This window comes from Anarrhichthys ocellatus, unplaced genomic scaffold, assembly GCF_004355925.1.
Source record: "Anarrhichthys ocellatus isolate YVR2014 unplaced genomic scaffold, GSC_Weel_1.0 scaffold2, whole genome shotgun sequence".
Lineage (NCBI taxonomy): Eukaryota > Metazoa > Chordata > Actinopteri > Perciformes > Anarhichadidae > Anarrhichthys > Anarrhichthys ocellatus.
The window spans coordinates 10,206,924-10,225,057 of NW_022280032.1; the positions used below are offsets into that span (position 1 = coordinate 10,206,924).

The window sequence follows — 18,134 nt, forward strand, 5'->3', positions numbered from 1 at the left end:
GGTGATGTTAGCTGTCACTCATCCTGCTGGGGGACATGTCACTGTGCTGACAGCACAGTTAATAATTGACGATGATCTGCTCATACTCTCACTTGTCTCAGATCTTATCCTTCATTTTTATTTTTATTCCTTTCTTTTTATTATTTTAATTTTACCCTCAGCTTAAACATAACAGAGCAAACATCATTAAAACACCATTAGCATATATAAAGTGGAACCATTTTACAAGAATGCTAACGTAAAAAAGGTTGCTATGTTCTCACTAATGGCTTTTTAATTGTTAAGAAATTATACATCAATTAACATATCGACCTATAAATAGAAGGTGGGTTGCCAAATTGTTGCACATATTGGTATTGCCAGCATAGCTTGATTTATCTTTGTAGCGACCTTTAAACTAATCACCCTCAGTTTGGACTATCCCTGACAATAATGTACCTTCTAGAATAAGGCTACATGGTGTCATGGTCAATTTATTTATAACGTATTCATATTTTCAGCTGCAGATGATAGTGTATTCTAATATGAGAAAATCCTTTCATTAATATCCATCAAGTTTGCCGTCATAAATATGCTAAACTTTATATGTTTGGTCTATAGCCTGACCGATACTGGATTTTGATACTAATATTGGTATTTGAGAGTTCAAAAATCTGTATAACTATAATGTATCAAGTATTTATTTTTTAACATAAGCACAAAACATACACATGCAAAAGGATTTATTTAAGAATTATGACCAAGATATGTTCTGAGCCATTTTTTAGGTGAAAAATATAATTGCTCTCTGGTTGAAAAACTGCATAATGGAGACACGGTTAATAAATCATATCTTGATCGTTTCTGTACTGCAATTTCTTGCTACGTGTGAGCCAACACGTACAATAGATAGATATCTTTACAATAGCTAATATTTCAGTATATATTGTCCCTTCAGGTTTAATGTTTGGGCTGTAGTTTGGGCTTTAGCCATCTTCCAAAAATGAGTAAATGCAACGGATCCATTAGTAATACCTGCAGGAAAAAAACAAGTCAATCTGCATTGGCAGCTGAACAACCAATACGATCCTTCACTTCATTATACGCTGATAACCTGGAACCAAAAGATAATACTAATACAGAATAATATCATACAGGAATTCACAGCTTCTTACAGAAGCTTTAAGACCAGGCTAATTATGAACAATTAACAGAATAATCACTTAAAACCTCACAACCCTTTACAGTATGCTTTATTGTAAAGTGGTACCAAACTAAATCAAAAGTCTTACATACAGTAAATTGGGGTGCGTAGTGTAAAAACACATAGGCTAGCTATGTGCTATGTACTATAGATAGATAAGTACTAAAGGGCTGCTCTTCACAGCTGGATGAAGGAACACCTCCTGAACCTGAAGGCTCCTTTGTGGACTACCAGACCACCATGGTGAAGTTCTCCAAAGCCATCGCTATCACTGCGCAGGAGATGGTAAGATATTCATGGCTGACTCTGTGTGTGTGTTTTCCATCATGTTTCCGATCTAAAATGACAATATGTGTCAGTAGGGCCACAGAAACATTAATCTGCCTCTGCTGATGATGTATGTCCTGTCTGTCGCCAGATGACTAAGTCAATAACCTGTCCTGAAGAGCTTGGCGGCCTTGCCTCTCAGGTGACAGTGGACTATGGACAGCTAGCACACCAAGGACGCCTTGCTGCAGCCACTGCAGAGCCAGAGGAGGTGAGAAGCCACGCTCTGTCCTACGGAGTACGTGGGGAAAAATACATACATAAGATTTAACACATCAAGCCGTAAATCTTTTTGCAATTCAGCACCTGGAGCAAATGTCAGACTGAAATATCAGCTTACTGCAGGTCTGCATTTTACACCAAAACATGCTTTCAGATGTATTCCTCACACACTGACCAGAGCAGATGTGTGCTGTTCTTTGAAATGACGCCCCTTCCTCAAGGCTGCTCCCGACTTTGTGAGATAAAACTGAAATATCCCCATCCTGCCCCCATTGCTCTCAGCACCCACATAGTATTTTCTCAAAGCTTTTCTGTGTAGTCAAGAGCACAAAACTGTGTGGAAACATTTCGCTAATACGCACATAGCTCTTATCAATATCTTGTATATAACAGGCTGCTAGAAACCCTGCTGGTTACCATAGTGACATTGTGCCTCTACAAGTCTAAAAGCCTACAGTGATGCTCATCATCAAGTACCACCCACCAGTCTGTAAATTAAAGGTGTAGTGCCAGCATTCCCTCTCTGAGGGTGCTTGAAATCATTTTTCATCCACCCGCTGGAGTGAGAGACATGCCAGTTTAGGATTATGATCATAATTGTGCAGTACAGTGGCACAGATGAGAAGATGGATGCAGTGTAAGTCGATGCCCGGTTATGCTTTCAGGTTGGTTACCAGATAAAGACACGGGTGCAAGAACTGGGCCACGGCTGTATCTACATGGTCCAGAAGGCTGGAGCCCTGCAGCTCAGCCCCACGGACAGCTTCTCCAAAAGGGAACTCATCGAGTGTGCCCGCGCAGTCACGGAGAAGGTAAGCTGGTACAGCATCTATAACTCATGCATAAGGAAGCTTGTTTATATATGTATATATATATATTTTTTTTTTTTTTTCATTCATCTCTCAGTACAGTTGAATAAAGTGATAGAAAACATATAGGCGTGTGCTAACTTCAAGGCTTAGCTTTAGCCTTAATGTTGAAGTAGTATAGAGTCAGAGGAATATAGGGTTAATGTATGTTATTTTAGGTGGTAATAACTGGTGCTTTACTGTATTATTGTACCAGTCATGCAGGTCATGAGAGCATGCTCTCCTGATCACCCTCACACTGTGCAGTTAATGATGATACTAATGTCTTCCTGCTGCGACCCAGGAAGCAGCTAACCTTGCTGCTCACACGTTGGAATTTCTTTCCACTTTAAAGGCTATGATTTGATTCAGGGCTCATACCAAACTTGAATAGTTTGTGGTCTCCTGTTTGCTGATATGTGAAACCTGTGCCTTTGTTGAGATGTACCTCTTAGGGCTTTCCTTATATTTAGGAAAGATGGGCAGTTTTCAAGGGAGGTGCGTGATTTGCAGAGTCAGGCTCATCGGCTTAAATGTGATTGTGCAGCAGATTCTGATTTGATACACGTTTAACCCTGCTGTCTGTCTCACTCCCAGCGTCCTCATTTAACCTACCATGTTCAGATCTTTTCCTCTAAACATTTACAACCTCACCTGATGTATAAATGTTCTGTCAACACTCTACAAAGAGGGAAAGCTGCTGGTTAATCATTAAGAATGTGCACGGCATACAGAAACCAGGGTTTTTTTCTGTTTTTTTACCCCTCTGAAAACCGCATGTTTGAAGAACCTCTCTGCATATCTAATGCTATGTTTGACATGTTCCAGGTGTCCTTGGTACTGTCTGCACTGCAGGCGGGGAACAAAGGCACCCAGGCCTGTATCACAGCAGCCAGCGCTGTTTCTGGCATCATCGCTGACCTGGACACCACCATCATGTTCGCCTCAGCTGGAACACTGAGCCCTGAGAACGAAGAGTCTTTTGCAGACCACAGGTGCAATGACCTTGACCAAGACATGCGTTAAATGATAACCTCTAATAAACAAAAAAGATAGATGTTTGAATTTGTTTAAAAAAAAAAATTAAAAAAAAAGGTGTATATGATTCATAGGTTTCATGAGCACAGAGGAAATACATCTTAATATTTCAGTTATTTTTACATTGTGACACCAGAGCTCCCTTTTTCTTTTGATGACTCACACTGTGCAGTTTGCCAATAATACTCAATATTCAGATGCATTTCAAATAATGGATGTAAATTGAAAATCCTCCTTGCTAAACACGCATTCTGTTAGAAAACCAACAGCATCCCTTCATATTGCTGCTTCTTGATTGTGTGACTTTGGAGCAGATTGTGACACAATGTGTCCCATCCCTCAGGGAGAGCATCTTGAAGACGGCCAAGGCGCTGGTGGAGGACACCAAGCTGCTGGTTGCTGGAGCTGCGTCCAGCCAGGAGAAACTGGCCCAGGCTGCCCAGTCCTCAGCCAAGACCATCACCCAGCTCACTGAGGTGGTTAAACTGGGAGCGACCAGCATGGGCTCTGAGGACCCCGAGACACAGGTGATAAAAATCTAAAACACATTTCCACTAAAGAATGTCTAATACAACCACAGATGTTTCAGCCATATGTAGTCACAGTGGTACGCCTTTTTATTATAACAAAGCTCAGTTATTGCTTTTTAATTCAGCTGCACAGAGCTTTAACCATCTATTATAACCCATTATCATTGTACTTTTCTGTAATATTATTCATCGACAATGAATGTCTTCTGTCTTTCTGTACACCCAGCACCCAGTAGATTCTCTGTGTAATTGCAGATTCATCTGATACACATTGTGTCTCCTCTTTCCTCTGTGTGTATGCCTCTATCTCTGCCCTTCACTAAGTCTGAAGTATCATGACTACAGTAGGTGGGAGTGATAAGAGCTGCAGTGTTAAATCCTCTCCCCAGGGTGCTACTGATAAACCTATACTCTGACCATTGTGCCGTATTGATTCCAGCTCTATCTATCTCCTCAGGTGGTTCTGATAAACGCGGTGCGGGATGTGGCAAAGGCTCTGGCCGAACTCATCGGTGCCACGAAATGTGCCGCTGGCAAGCCAGCTGACGACCCGTCCATGTATCAGCTGAAGAGCGCTGCCAAGGTAAAGGAATACACTTCTTCAGCCATCATATCTGGTTTAACTGTGTATTGATTTCCGCACTGTAAGTCTACAATTTATCTTTCAGCTTACGCTTCCTCACAGAGCGAGGATACTGCATGTAGATATATATTCTATGTTTTGATTGACGTATCTAGTAGCACAAATAAGGATTTTTTCAAAAGAATGACATGACAGTCCTTATCAGGGTTTGGAAGGTATTCGCTTTTTCTATCATATGTTTGTTCGTGGGACTACTAGACCCATCACTAAGACGTGCATTGTGTGCATGCAATTGTGTATGAGAGAGAGGGTTGGTATGCTATACTGAGTAATATCTGTGACCACAGGACTCCCTCTATTGTGACTGTTGAGACAGGCTAACAATTTATTTTTGTCACGTCAAGTCAGTTTTATTTGTACAGCTAAAAAACCCAAATTTGTCTCAGAGCGTTTTAATCAATTATTAGACCCCATGCAAAATACATTAAAGGTGAAACAAATGGGCAAAACCTCAAAAAAGCAACACATGAAGGATTCCTCTTCGAGAACATACAGATATGCAACAGATGACGTATGTACGGTAAATAGACAGAGATAGCAGTACTAGAATTACAATATGGAGAAACAAAGTTACAATGTGAAAAAGTAAAATTATAATATGAAGTACACAAAAAGTGTACTATAAAGCAAAGGCAGGATAATGTTAAGAAGTTTAAGAGTTTCAGGCAAAGTGTACATTTAATGCCGCCAAGAGCTGGAAGAAACTGGACTATTCATACAGAAGAAGGGAGAGAGTTGCCATTTAACTCTTGATCGTCATGACCGCTGTCACACCTGCCATCTGCTGACAAATGAAAACTGCAGATCAGACCTTTTGCATGTAACCTTGGCAGGGACAGAGCCTCAGATGCCTCTAAATCAAAGATTTGCTCGTCTTCTGCAAACGTCCTCGTAGTATTTATTTATTGTTCTCAGAACTATCATCCCAAGAACAGCATGTAACTCTAACTGTTGCATGGGGTTTCTTATGTTGTCTCATCTAAATGGAATTAGGGCCACCCGTGGACCCGGTCATGTTGACAGATTGTTTCTGTTCCACCAACATATGGTGACCTCCAAATGGGACCCTCTCAAACTCCTGGTGATCATGTTGCTGGAATTCCTAACTTAATAACACACTCTTCGCTGAATGCAGCACTGACAGAACAGAATGTATCACCATGAAAAGAACTTCAATAATTTATTTTCCCATCCTAGGTGTCAGTCAATAAACTGTATTACAAGTAGTAAATCATACTCTTTTGATTTGAAATGCAACCTTCATTCTTCTGTTGAGCAGCTGATGTTTTTCATTTTCATGAGAATATCACCTTCAACACATGTAACCAATATTCACTGTATTGGAATCAGTAAAGAAGGAGGCATAAAATAAAATTGAATGTTTTGCAGCTAAGGGGAAAGAGCTCCACCTCCTGGTCTGACTGTGAGCCTCATCCTTTCTCCCTTTCTTTGACAGGTCATGGTGACCAACGTAACGTCTCTTTTAAAAACAGTGAAGGCAGTGGAGGATGAAGCGACTCGCGGGACGAGGGCACTGGAGGCCACTATTGAGTGCATCAAGCAGGAGCTGACGGTAAGAGCTCCTCACAGTCCGAACCTCTTCTTGATTGTCTTTTTGAGGGATGAGACACCGCTTCTTTGGAAAACTGTCTCACAAGAGGGTCAGGGATATCTGTGTCTATTATTCTGAACATAACAGGGGAGCTATTTGTTCTTTTTCCTTTATTATCTGTCCAGCTCCTTTCCTCCTCCTTTCCTCTCAGCCCCTGCAGGTTTCTCACAGCTCTTATCAGGGTCTGGGTAGCAGGCGCAGGCTAAGTGAGAAAGGAAGAAGATTTCAAGAGCTTGTTTTTTTTGTAATTTGCTGCTAATCCTTATAGGAGGACCCCCGAGCCCGAGAGGAGGCTTTACCAAGAGCCGTATTCAACACAGTCTACCGAACTCCTAATCATACAGCACAAGACGTTCTGTCTGCCTCACGTGTGCACTTCCTAATTTCTTCTCTTAGAATATTCCCATCTGTTTTAAAGCTACTATGGATAACTTTCATTTTGTGCTGATTTTGACGGTCCCTGTGGACAAAAGTGTTTGCGAGCACCGAAGTTCCTATAGAAAACCTTTCACTTTACTGCAGCAGGGCCTAACAATCTGCACCTCTCAGTGCTGGTTCTGGTTCTCCCGTGCCTCCCTTTGCTCCAGCAGGCCAATACAGCCTGGGCCTCCTGCAGCATAGTGTCAGTGTTGGCTCCCAGCGTGGGACAGGCGGAGCAGCGAGGCAAAGCTCCGCCCCTGGCCGGAGGAGGAGCCACTGCTGTCGGACGCGGAGCCCTCTGGAGCTCCGACTGCAGGTCCTGCCGGAGGCCTTCCTAGAGTCTAAGCTGAAGGAGTTTCTGGCAAACCTATGTGCCATTGCGGGGAATCGGACTTGATGATGAGAATTAAGAATAGCTATATAGAAATAGCCAATATTCTTGGTGATGGTCATATAGAGGCACCAGTATTAAATTGAGGCTCTTTCATAACCAGTTAAAAGTTCTTTGTAGTAACTTTAACATACAGTATCTGAGCCCCTGTCATGCCTACTATGTATCCAACTACCTGTGTCTTTGGGTTCTCATCATGTCAGGTGTTCCAGTCCAAGGACGTCCCGGACAAGTGCACGACACCCGGGGAGTTCATCCGCATGACAAAGGGCATCACTATAGCAACGGCCAAGGCAGTGGCCGCAGGAAACTCTGCTCAGCAGGAGGATGTGATCGCCACGGCCAACCTGAGCCGAAAAGCCATCACGGATATGCTGACTTCCTGCAAGGTGCTAATCCAAACCACTCTGCCAGAACAGGCCTCACACAGACATCGCCGGACATGTGAGCCCAGCCTGCTGGGAGCAGAAAGGACAATAGAGTCTAGTCTACTTCATGCTGGTAGTGACTCGGTCATTTTTCAAAGTCGTCGGCGCTGCAGTCAGGATGTCGTCAGTGACTGCAGAGCACCTACAAGACAAAAACATAAAAAATACAGAAATATAGGCTATGCTTTTGAAAATCAAAGTATTACAAATTAGTGAATGATTTTTTTTCTGAGCCATGAATGTGGTTTGTGATTGGCGCTAGATAATGTGCATATTCCAGACCTAACATAGATTGTTTTCACTTTTGTATCAGAACATTGAAATGCAATTTTTGAATTCACCACACAACATTGTTTTTCTCGCCCTTCCAGCAAGCAGCTTGCCACCAAGAAGTAGGCGAGGAATTGAGGAGCAAGGCCCTGCAGTACGGCTCTGAGTGCACAGCCGAATACGTCAACCTTCTGGAGCAAGTCCTGCAGGTTAGACTTAGACAGTCTCGTGTCTCATGAATAAAGGATGGAAGTGACTTGCATTTGTGAGCGTAAACATGTGTAGCAACAGTGTGGATGAGTGGATCCTGATATTTACTTTTACCAAGTGAGGTTTCACAGGTCTTATCTGCAGGATTAAATCCTTTAATATTTGAAAATGTATTCCTGGCTTCCTGCCAGTCATGCTTGCATTTACTGGAGCATCACTTCAACTGAAAGAAGAAAGAAGGCTGGTGATATTCTAATGTTTTTCTTATTGACAAATCCCACAAAAATACCAAAACCAACAATAAGTTGATCTCACAAACAAGAATTATCTGTGTAGCCAAAGCCTGATGTAGCTTATTCCTCTGTGCCACAGACCTCTATTAATGCCCAGATCATGAGGGATATGTGTGCGTACGTGGGATCGATCCCACATTCCGTACACAGTCCTGGTGCTGTAAAAACTGAAGGACAAGACTGAAAAAGCCCCAAACAAATGCAATACTCAGCCCTTTATAAATACTAAAAGTATATATTGTTGTCCTGTTTTTAAAAGGGTGATGTTTTTGTAGGAAAAAATAGGTTTGGGGTTGAGTGTCACAGTCAGAGGGGAGTCCAAAGTATTGTTGGTGTCCCCGAGGCTCATTGTCAGGAGGAAGACTATAGAATAATGCCCACTTCATACATATGTGTGTTACCACATTCATCTTAGAAATACCTTTACAAAGGATCAGATTTTAATTCTGAGCACCTTGTTGCATAAAACTGCATAAAAATCAGCAAAACCTTTTTTCATAATAACACTCCCCATGCGTTATGTTAAGACAAGTGTGTTGAGATGTAAAACATGTTAATCAAGGTATTAATTAACTTAATTAATGATCTCATATAATTAGTTAGGAGGACATCGTGTTGATTCTGGCAGGACATTAGCCACTAAAAGTAACTTGTGTTATAATATGTGGTTGAATATAAAGAGTGGGCTGTCGCTATATTCAAGTTAATTATTAGTGTTGCCACGTAGTTTTTTACATAAATTGCCGAAAAGTTGCAGAACAGATATATAAATGCTTTTTTGTCGGCTATCCCTGGCAGCCGTGTGAATGTTAATCATCTTTGCACTCTCGCTCGCTTCTACACTACAGTTACTCTTGCCTCTTGTTCCTGTGTTGGCGGGCTTTTGTATTCTCAGGTGCTGCACAAGCCCATACCCGAGCAGAAGCAGCAGCTGGCCTTCCACTCAAAGCATGTGGCAGCGTGTGTGACGGAGCTCGTCCAGACAGCTGAGGCCATGAAAGGTGAGGCCTCACACACTCTTACACAATGCACGCAAACAAAAGTCAGGCTTGACAGCCTTTAGTTTTCTGGTGACCTCATTCTGACTGATTAAATGGACCATTGGACACATGACATCTTTGTATATTTAGTATTCCAAATGCTTATGGTACCTTATAAAACAGAATGATGTTATTTTATTAGGAGTCAGAATTTTACAGAAGCGTGTGTGCTGTCCAAAAATTGTTGGCAGCTGATTTTGATTTTAAATTGAGACATTATAGCCACCGCAGTGTAAAACTAGGAAAAGCTGTAATTGGAAAATACAGTCAGTTTGAAGCGAGAGGATTTCCATGAGGAAGCAAGTCAATTTCATAAAATGCAAAACGAAACAAAAAACATGACAGGATTGTGGCGATGTTAGAGATTAGTCAAAGGAGTCCTAATCCTCTTGTGCATGAATAATGTCACGGTGTTATTGAGTTAAACCACAAAACCTGTCTGCGTCTATAATAAAGATAGGTCATGAAAATTACTCCAGAATATTGAAATCGCAGCGTAGAGTGACTGCCGTGGAAATGAAGCTCTGCAAATCGTTATGACGCAGAGTGTTTCCTATAGAAGCTGCACTGCTGCCTCTGACAGCAGTAATAGATTGTGTTTGGATGAGAATTAGATTTCAGCGTATAGCCTGAGACCCAGCGGGGCTATCCACTTTACCTCTCTAATGTCCCATGTGCTCTTTCCCTCTCTCGCCCCCTCTCTTCCATCGCTGCCTCAGATGGAGGTAAGTGGGATGTGGTGTGTTTTGTTCCTCCAGATCACCTTTCATAGAGTCAGATGGGGGTAGCGGAGTAGATGGCTTGGGGGTGGGGGTGCAGAACAGATTTCCCCAGAGCTCAACATAATCTATGAAAACATCGTTCCATCTGCTTTACCATGCTGTTCCCAAACAGCTCCGTTTTATGGGCACTTAAAAAACAATAAAAAGACAATGATCCATCAAATGTGCATTTCTTCTAACTTTTAGTTTATCTTGTTTAACTTTGAGGCATTACTGTCACAATGCAAACAATTCTGTGGAGTGTATAGAGCTCATTTTCTGCAGCTGAAGTAGGGGGAGAGTTGGCATCTCTGTGAGGCCTGCATTGTGTGAATGAGTTATTATTGAAGAATGATTTTGAACTCTTGTTACATAAAATCAACAGAACGATTGGGCCCCATGCAAGACAAGCACTTGTACAAACAGATTTATTCTGAAGTGGCTTGTATGAGTAATTTAGGAGAACTCGCCGCATTCACCAATTTTGTCGTATTTTGAAAATTCGTCTTAGATATGAGCACAATTATACAAGTGGTCTAGACCTGTCGTAAGAGTCATGTGCAGCCTGCTGTTAGGCAAGTCAAAGTTTGTCACTAATGGATTGTATATTTCATTACTTAATATTTTAAATTACTATATATATATACATGACACTTCATATATATATCAAAATATTCAATATGTTGACATTATCCTGCTTGACTTATCGGCTAATATCATTCTATTATGTATTCATGTAGCCTAACAATATCACCAATAAATTAAATTGGCTTTTGATACTATTGCATAACATTACAATATCAACATGAAAATCTTAAATTATTTAACCCGCTCCGGTTGCAGGAAGTGACGTTAGGAGCCTATTCTGGATATGACGTTGCACAAAAAAAACATTGAAGATAAGAATATGAAAATCTTTTTTTATGAGGTCCTTTGTACTTGTGTGTATTTATATGAAAACCAAAGTCTTGGTACGTGTCAACCCCTTTCAGGCTCAGAGTGTGTGGACCCCGAGGACCCCACTGTCATCGCTGAGACTGAGCTCCTTGGAGCAGCAGCGTCCATTGAAGCTGCAGCCAAGAAACTAGAGCAGCTGAAACCCAGAGCCAAGCCCAAGGTATAAGTGCCCCTCTCAACCCTTTCCACCCTCAAAACCCATGCACAGCTTTTTGCCATTAATCAGCAGGGAGTCGATGTGGGCCAAAGGTAGGAAAAGGTGACACTGACTTTGAAGTGGAGTCATTATTTTCAGTGCCTGAGGAGCTATCTCGATGTCATTAAAGGAGAAAGAAATGTTTCTTCCTGACACTTACCATGTTGACTCAGACAGCTGGTCTGGTGAGCTAACATATCACACTCAGAAAACCTTCTTCAAAGGCACTTCTGGACATTATTTTGAGTTGTGTTGCCAGGAGACGCAATTATGGGTCCTCGGATGGGTCCTCAAGCTTATGTTGGAGAGTTCAAATGTGTGATGAACTTTCCGAAAGAGAGGGCCTCCGTCTTATTGAACGTATTTCCTTTATTTTATTGCAGTGTTCCTAATTTCTAAACTAAACTGAGGGAGGCTTTTTTCTTAGCCTGTTATTCGTCCCCCTGGGAGATGGTAGTGATAGTGCCCTTGGAAAGTGATATTTGTTTAATATTGGTGTGTATGTAACACAGGGTCGTGTTTGTGGTGTGTGGTATTGCATGATCGTGTTGTTTGTTTATTTGTCTCTGGAGACTGGATAGTTGGATCCCATTGTTCTTCCTCCTGTGCCTGTAGTGTTTTCCTCCTTTTCTATACATCTTCCTATACACAGAGTGAGTATCAGTTCACCCCTCTGCACATATAATATATATTAAAGCATATTTAGGCTACCCCACTTTTAATAAAGCCCATATAATGCTCTGTCTCATACTATAATTCCACAGCTACAGACTGCATTTATGAGGACCTTTGTGTTTATGAAAAGGGATTAGTGAGTTAAAAGCTTTACCTCTTTTTAGTTTGTCAGTGTCTCCCTCTAGTGATCGAACAGGAAACAAGCTTTACAATACAGCATTTAGTACCACTGGTTCTACTACATTTATTCCCTCTTGTGAGGACAGTTCAAGTGTTTTACATGAGCATGCCTTACTATCGCCTGTAGTCAGAAGCTAAAATATTTGTTTTCATATGCTGTGCACACATTATTGCTCAGAGGGATTCCTGCTTATTCAAGTAGTCCACAAAGTAGTCTGAAACCATTTCATAGGACCACATATGTTTTTTTGAAATTATGATAATGTTCTTCCTTTGGTTACTTTTCTTTTTCCGAGAGAGAGCTAACAAATATCACAATTCATAGAGGCATCAAGCCCCTCTAAGGTCTGTAAACTAGCCCCTTATATTGAGGTGTAATTTGCCTGAAACAGCTTGGATTCTCCTTCTTCCTCCTCTTTACTCACTCTCCTCTGTGCTCCTTTGTCCCTCTCACACTTTAAGAAAAGGAGGACTCTGATGCTCCCAGCATGCTCCCTTGTCCCGCCTCCCCATCCCTCTCTGAGCCGTTGTATACCTGGAAGCCTTCTCTGCAGGGCTCTGTCTGATATGTTTGATATATTAGGTTGTTATTCAGTCCAACTATATATCAAACATATTCCTACAGTGTCCCGCCCTGTCTCCAGCCACGTGTGCCTTATGTGTTTATGGAGGTCTGTGGTCAATCACATGCTGATGACTGCTGAGGCAGAGATGTGCTAGCTGTCTCTGAACTGATGCACTGGGATCGTCGTAATGGTGTTCAGTTCAGGTTTGGGAAATGGGACATCATGTTCGATTGTGCTGATTGGGAACGATTAGGTTGAACATTAGGAACATTTAGGCAGTAGCTATTGTATACAAATTCTACTTCTTTTTAGGCTAATAAAAAATCAGTATGTGAATCAATATTCCCCCACCGGATGTTTATTCCTGGCAGTGTAGAAAAGGTTTTGAAACAGAAATTAGACCATGTTGGGGAGTAAAATGTACAGTGGAGTTTGTCATTAACTGTTCGTTAATAACAAACTCCACATACTATAAAAACATTGTTTTTTGTGATCATGACTCATGATTTTAGTATTAATAAAATCCTGGTCACGACTCTAGTTGACACAGTGATAATAATCTATTATTATTGTAGCATACTATAGTTGTAAGTCTAAATTAATATGTGGTTTTTCTTTCAGCAGGCAGATGAGACGCTGGATTTTGAGGAGCAGATATTAGAAGCAGCAAAGTCCATCGCTGCAGCGACCAGCGCTCTTGTTAAATCTGCATCAGCAGCTCAGAGAGAACTGGTGGCACAAGGCAAGGTCAGTCAACACACATACTCGGACGCTCAACAAGATCCTATACATTACTAATAATATTAAACAAGATACACAATATCTCTCTTACCCAATGTCAACCTCAGGTGGGATCCAATCTAGCAAATGCAGTGGATGATGGTCAGTGGTCACAGGGTCTCATATCAGCTGTAAGTTCCCCTAAACACATTTGCAAATCACTGTACACATTTGTTTAATGTTACCCTGATTAAACCAAAAAGCCTGTGTTGCTTGCTGTAGGCGCGTATGGTAGCCACAGCCACCAGTAGCCTGTGTGAGTCAGCTAACGCCTCAGTGCAGGGCCACGCCAGCGAGGAGAAGCTCATCTCTTCAGCCAAACAGGTTGCAGCCTCCACGGCTCAGCTGCTGGTGGCCTGCAAGGTCAAGGCTGACCAGGATTCTGAAGCCATGAAGAGACTACAGGTAACACTGAAACACGGCCTTAACTTGTCCGTGGAATTTGCATACAGATGCATGTTTTGTTATGTTATGTGCTAACTTTGAGATTATCTGTTTGAAGGCTGCCGGCAACGCAGTGAAGCGGGCTTCAGACAACCTGGTGAAGGCGGCTCAGAAAGCAGCATTTGATAAGACTGAAGTTGACAGCGTGGTGGTAAAGACCAAATTCGTTGGAGGCATAGCTCAGGTAAGACAAAAGTCTGTAAAAATGTTGCAGTATGTGAGACCTGGAAGAGAAATCATTCCTGTTGTGTGGTTTGCCCTTTTCACTGTGTGTTTGAACCTCTCACTGATGTGCCTTTTTTCTGTAATCGTGAAACCATCAGCTTCATTTCAAAGCTGTTTACCAGACACCCACAGCTGCAAAACATCATATCTCTTGAAAACTGGCTTCTGTTTCATCTCTGCAAAAAAAATTGAAAGTAACTCCATGGTGCCACAGGAAGCTATACTTTTCATCTCGATTGATTGAATTCCTGTTTCAGTTGGTGGTGCAGCCCAGCTGGGCATCAGTAAGGCTCACTCTCATTGATTTCTGCTTTGGTCTTTAACCGCTTTAGACTGAGTCTGACCAATTACTGTTAGTTTTCCTTTTTTTTTTTCTAAATGGCCCAAATGATAACGGAATTATAAACTTTATTATTGGCTATCCCTTTCTCATAATGTTGATATCTCAGGAATGCCTGGAGGGAATTTGGCACAAACATCCACTTGGACTCAAAGTTGAACTGATAAGAATTTGATGGTCAATGGTCACCGTGACCTCACAAAACATATTTTTGGCCATAACCACATGCCAATTTCACATCAATGTCTAATAGGATAAGATGATGAAAAATAAAATGATGTAATTTTGGACTTAACTGGTTGGCAGAGACATACAGCCCCGAGGTGGTTTCAAAATGTTATTCATTTGTATTCTGAAAACAGTTTAAAAAATATTTGAATCTGAATAATAAATTCAACAATATAGTACAATGCAGTCCAAAAGTTGTAATGAAATTACTTTCCCCTGTAATGTTTAAATGCTTCTTTCTACATGCATCATTACCAATCTCATCCACTTGAATGTATAGATATTTTCAGGAAGTTTTGTTTATTTATTTATTTTTGTCACTATAAGAGGCTGTATTCAACGGGTTGTGTTTGGAGTTCACATCTGTACATCTGTACTGTTGTTTCCATATCAAGCTATCCACAGGAATGGGATTATGTTAAGTAGAAGGCACATTTTCCTGTCAGCTGTTCCCATCCTCTTCAGATCATTGCGGCTCAGGAGGAGATGCTGAGGAAGGAGCGAGAGCTGGAGGAAGCCCGGAAAAAGCTGGCTCAGATCCGACAGCAGCAGTACAAGTTCCTACCCAGCGAGCTGAGGGAGGATGAGGGCTGATTGACAGACGGGGTGTGAGCCGCGCTGATGACACCCTCTTGTCATTGGGAGACGTTGCCGATGTACGATTGGCTGCTTTGCTCTCATATTACCGAGGAATATACAGCACTTGAAACAGGCCTGTTTGGTGAGAAAATCAAGTGCCTGTGCTCTGTCGTGTATTTGTGTGCTTGTGTGTGTGTGTGTGTGTGTGTGTGTGTGGTGTGTGTGACGTATGTATGTATTTGTTAGTGAACGGCATTGGCATTCAGAGTTCAACATGGACAAGGTTGTTACAGTTGTCACTATAAGCAAGTGGAGACAGTATGATAAAGTTGTATGACAAACGTATCATTGCTTTGTGAGTGTTACTGCATCATGAGCATTATCGACTGTTACAATCACCAATCGAAGATGTTGCGAATGCAGAAATCCTCTATAATCAGTGAATGTCCTATAATTATTGAAGGTTTAGAGCAAATATAAATGACCTGATTCTGGCAGAAGAAACCCAAGGGTCCATAGCTTCTATTGTAAATGTAAAAACCTCAAAGGCAGGAGGGGGGGATGCCTCTTTTCACCACTGGCTTGCATGCACCATAATGTCTATACATCTCAATGATGATACTAACCAATAGAGTAGTATATCTTGGAGAGGGACTTATATTTTGCTGATAACAATGTGAATTGTGCTGATAAAGTAGCAAATCTTTAGAAATAAAATAATTCTGATTAAGCTATGCTGTCCAGCTTGATGCCAAACAATGAGGGTTTCTGATTGGAGTAAATAAACAATTACAGACCACTGGCCAACACTAGCTATAAAGATATTTATTCTTGGCAGATTTTTTCTTAAAGAGCAGACAGGTGTCATTTAGAGAATCTGGATTATATGCGACCAAATATGTCATGCTGCTTGAACATCTCGTCACTTCATGTAACCCCATCGGTTCTTCCCTCACATATACAGAGCTGTGTAAGGAATATATGTTTACATTACTTGTCATGTTTGTTCTCTCTTGTCTTCATGTTTTAATTCCTCTCATATTGACACTGGCCAGATTTTGTTCGGGACCCACTGTACTGTACACACACAGTTATTCTCCACCAGTCACCGCCCTGTAATGGTAAAGGCATTTTCACTCTAGACCGACTGTCTACAGCAATACATTACACTGAATATCCTGGCGTGATAATAATGAGAGTCTGCGCTGTTATTGGTTGTAAGATTGTTTATGTGCAATGATATTTGGCTTCGGGCTCTTGAATGAAGCGAGCATACATTATGCACTGAAGGTGCTCATAAACATACGCACTGAAGACGGCGATTTAAAGCTTCCATTATATTAGAAGTAGGACATTCTTCTTACAAACTAGAGGAAAATAGCTTCAAGCTCTGATTGAGGAAACTTATTAAATGCTTCTTCTTTCTCTTTGCTACATTGATTTATAATATATTGGAAATTTGAAGCAGTTCATCTCCTCAGTCTGTCCATGCCAGTGTGTGGACTGCATTGTGTACTAGTGCCTTACTTGAGTCTGCCCTGCGAGCAGCTGAAGACCAGGCTGAGTGGGAGCCTGAGCCTTGTCCTCTCTGGATCAGAACCATTATGCCAGTCTAATCCCCATCGGGGTCTTAAACTGTCACTTAGTCCTTTGCCATACAATACAATGCCTTGGCTGGTGGCCTACTTGCCTACAATATTAAAATGCTGATAGAAAAGGGCATCCGTGGATACCTTAGGATTTAGAGAGCGTGTTGGAAGACTTAACACTAGACTGCATTCCATGAGCATGTGGCAATTTGTGTTTGAAGTCAAGAAATTGTTGAAATCATTATGCCAAGCCTCTCTTAAATGTTGGACTTAATAACTTCCTTGTTTCATTGTCTAACCATTATAACAAAATCAGTAAATGTAAGAATTACCCTGAAATATATTGTCTAACTGATTTGTCCGAGTATAAACGGAAATTAGAAAACATTACTAGCTCTGTTATGAATAGGTGTTGTGCTTTCTTTAACAGACTGCATTAGTTTTATCATTTGATGCTGTATGTATAATATTTATCTGGTCACAAAAGTATTTTTTGTATTCACCAAAAATAAAGAGTTTCAAACAACCAGCGTCATTAAGATTATTTTGTCCTTTTTCACATCGAGGTATGTGTTTGAGGAAAAAAAGATGTCTTACTGCATTCTTTCCAGCAGGTGTCAGCATTATCCTTCCCAGATCAGTCAGAGGGCTCAGTGGATGTTTGGAGAAATATGTTCTAGTGGAAGGATTGGCAATGATAGCCAGACCAAATATGGACATAGTGGATGTGCTTTTTTTTCCCCTCCTGGTTCACAAACCAGACCTGGAAGTATGCATGATTCCCATTTAGATGTTTTGGTCATGAATGAGAGTTCACATCCATTTTACACTCTGGTTTTCACAGTTAAACAGCTAGAACCTTAGGGCTGTTTGGAAGTAGCCTCATGTTGACATGTTGTTAGTCTGCTACTGGCAATAACGCAGACTTGTACCTAGTCGTTGCCTTTTTCCCCTCAGCTAATACTAACTTAATTCACTCTGAAGCTGATCCTCTTTCTGTGTCAGCAGCAAATGATGGCATAGTGTGTAAAGGGTGGTTAAAGGCGGCCACTAACGCACTGAGTTGTCCTAATGAACACCATATTTGGTTTGAGTGTTTCGGTCTCATGCAAGGCCAGGCCACACAGTGGAGAGGGGAAACTGAAGCCATGTGTTTAAC

General features: G+C 41.3%; 1 protein-coding gene across 5 annotated transcripts in view; it reads left to right on the top strand.

The window, feature by feature from the left end:
* The window catches only part of tln2b (talin 2b), a 74,338-nt gene extending 56,836 nt beyond the window's left edge, over positions 1–17,502 (top strand). For 2 of the 5 annotated variants that reach the window (XM_031870678.1, XM_031870694.1), the window contains exons 41-56: positions 1,367–1,468; positions 1,602–1,721; positions 2,398–2,544; positions 3,409–3,575; positions 3,962–4,145; positions 4,606–4,731; positions 6,248–6,364; positions 7,418–7,603; positions 8,014–8,121; positions 9,311–9,416; positions 11,209–11,333; positions 13,412–13,537; positions 13,639–13,701; positions 13,793–13,975; positions 14,073–14,198; positions 15,273–15,401. In XM_031870678.1, the coding sequence (XP_031726538.1) occupies positions 1,367–1,468; positions 1,602–1,721; positions 2,398–2,544; positions 3,409–3,575; positions 3,962–4,145; positions 4,606–4,731; positions 6,248–6,364; positions 7,418–7,603; positions 8,014–8,121; positions 9,311–9,416; positions 11,209–11,333; positions 13,412–13,537; positions 13,639–13,701; positions 13,793–13,975; positions 14,073–14,198; positions 15,273–15,401 (2,115 nt within the window). Of the gene's footprint in view, positions 1–1,366; positions 1,469–1,601; positions 1,722–2,397; positions 2,545–3,408; positions 3,576–3,961; positions 4,146–4,605; positions 4,732–6,247; positions 6,365–7,417; positions 7,604–8,013; positions 8,122–9,310; positions 9,417–10,174; positions 10,181–11,208; positions 11,334–13,411; positions 13,538–13,638; positions 13,702–13,792; positions 13,976–14,072; positions 14,199–15,272 lie in introns of all 5 variants that reach the window. The other 3 variants (XM_031870660.1, XM_031870670.1, XM_031870685.1) reach the window with 3 other exon arrangements.
* Positions 17,503–18,134: the final 632 nt, after the last annotated feature.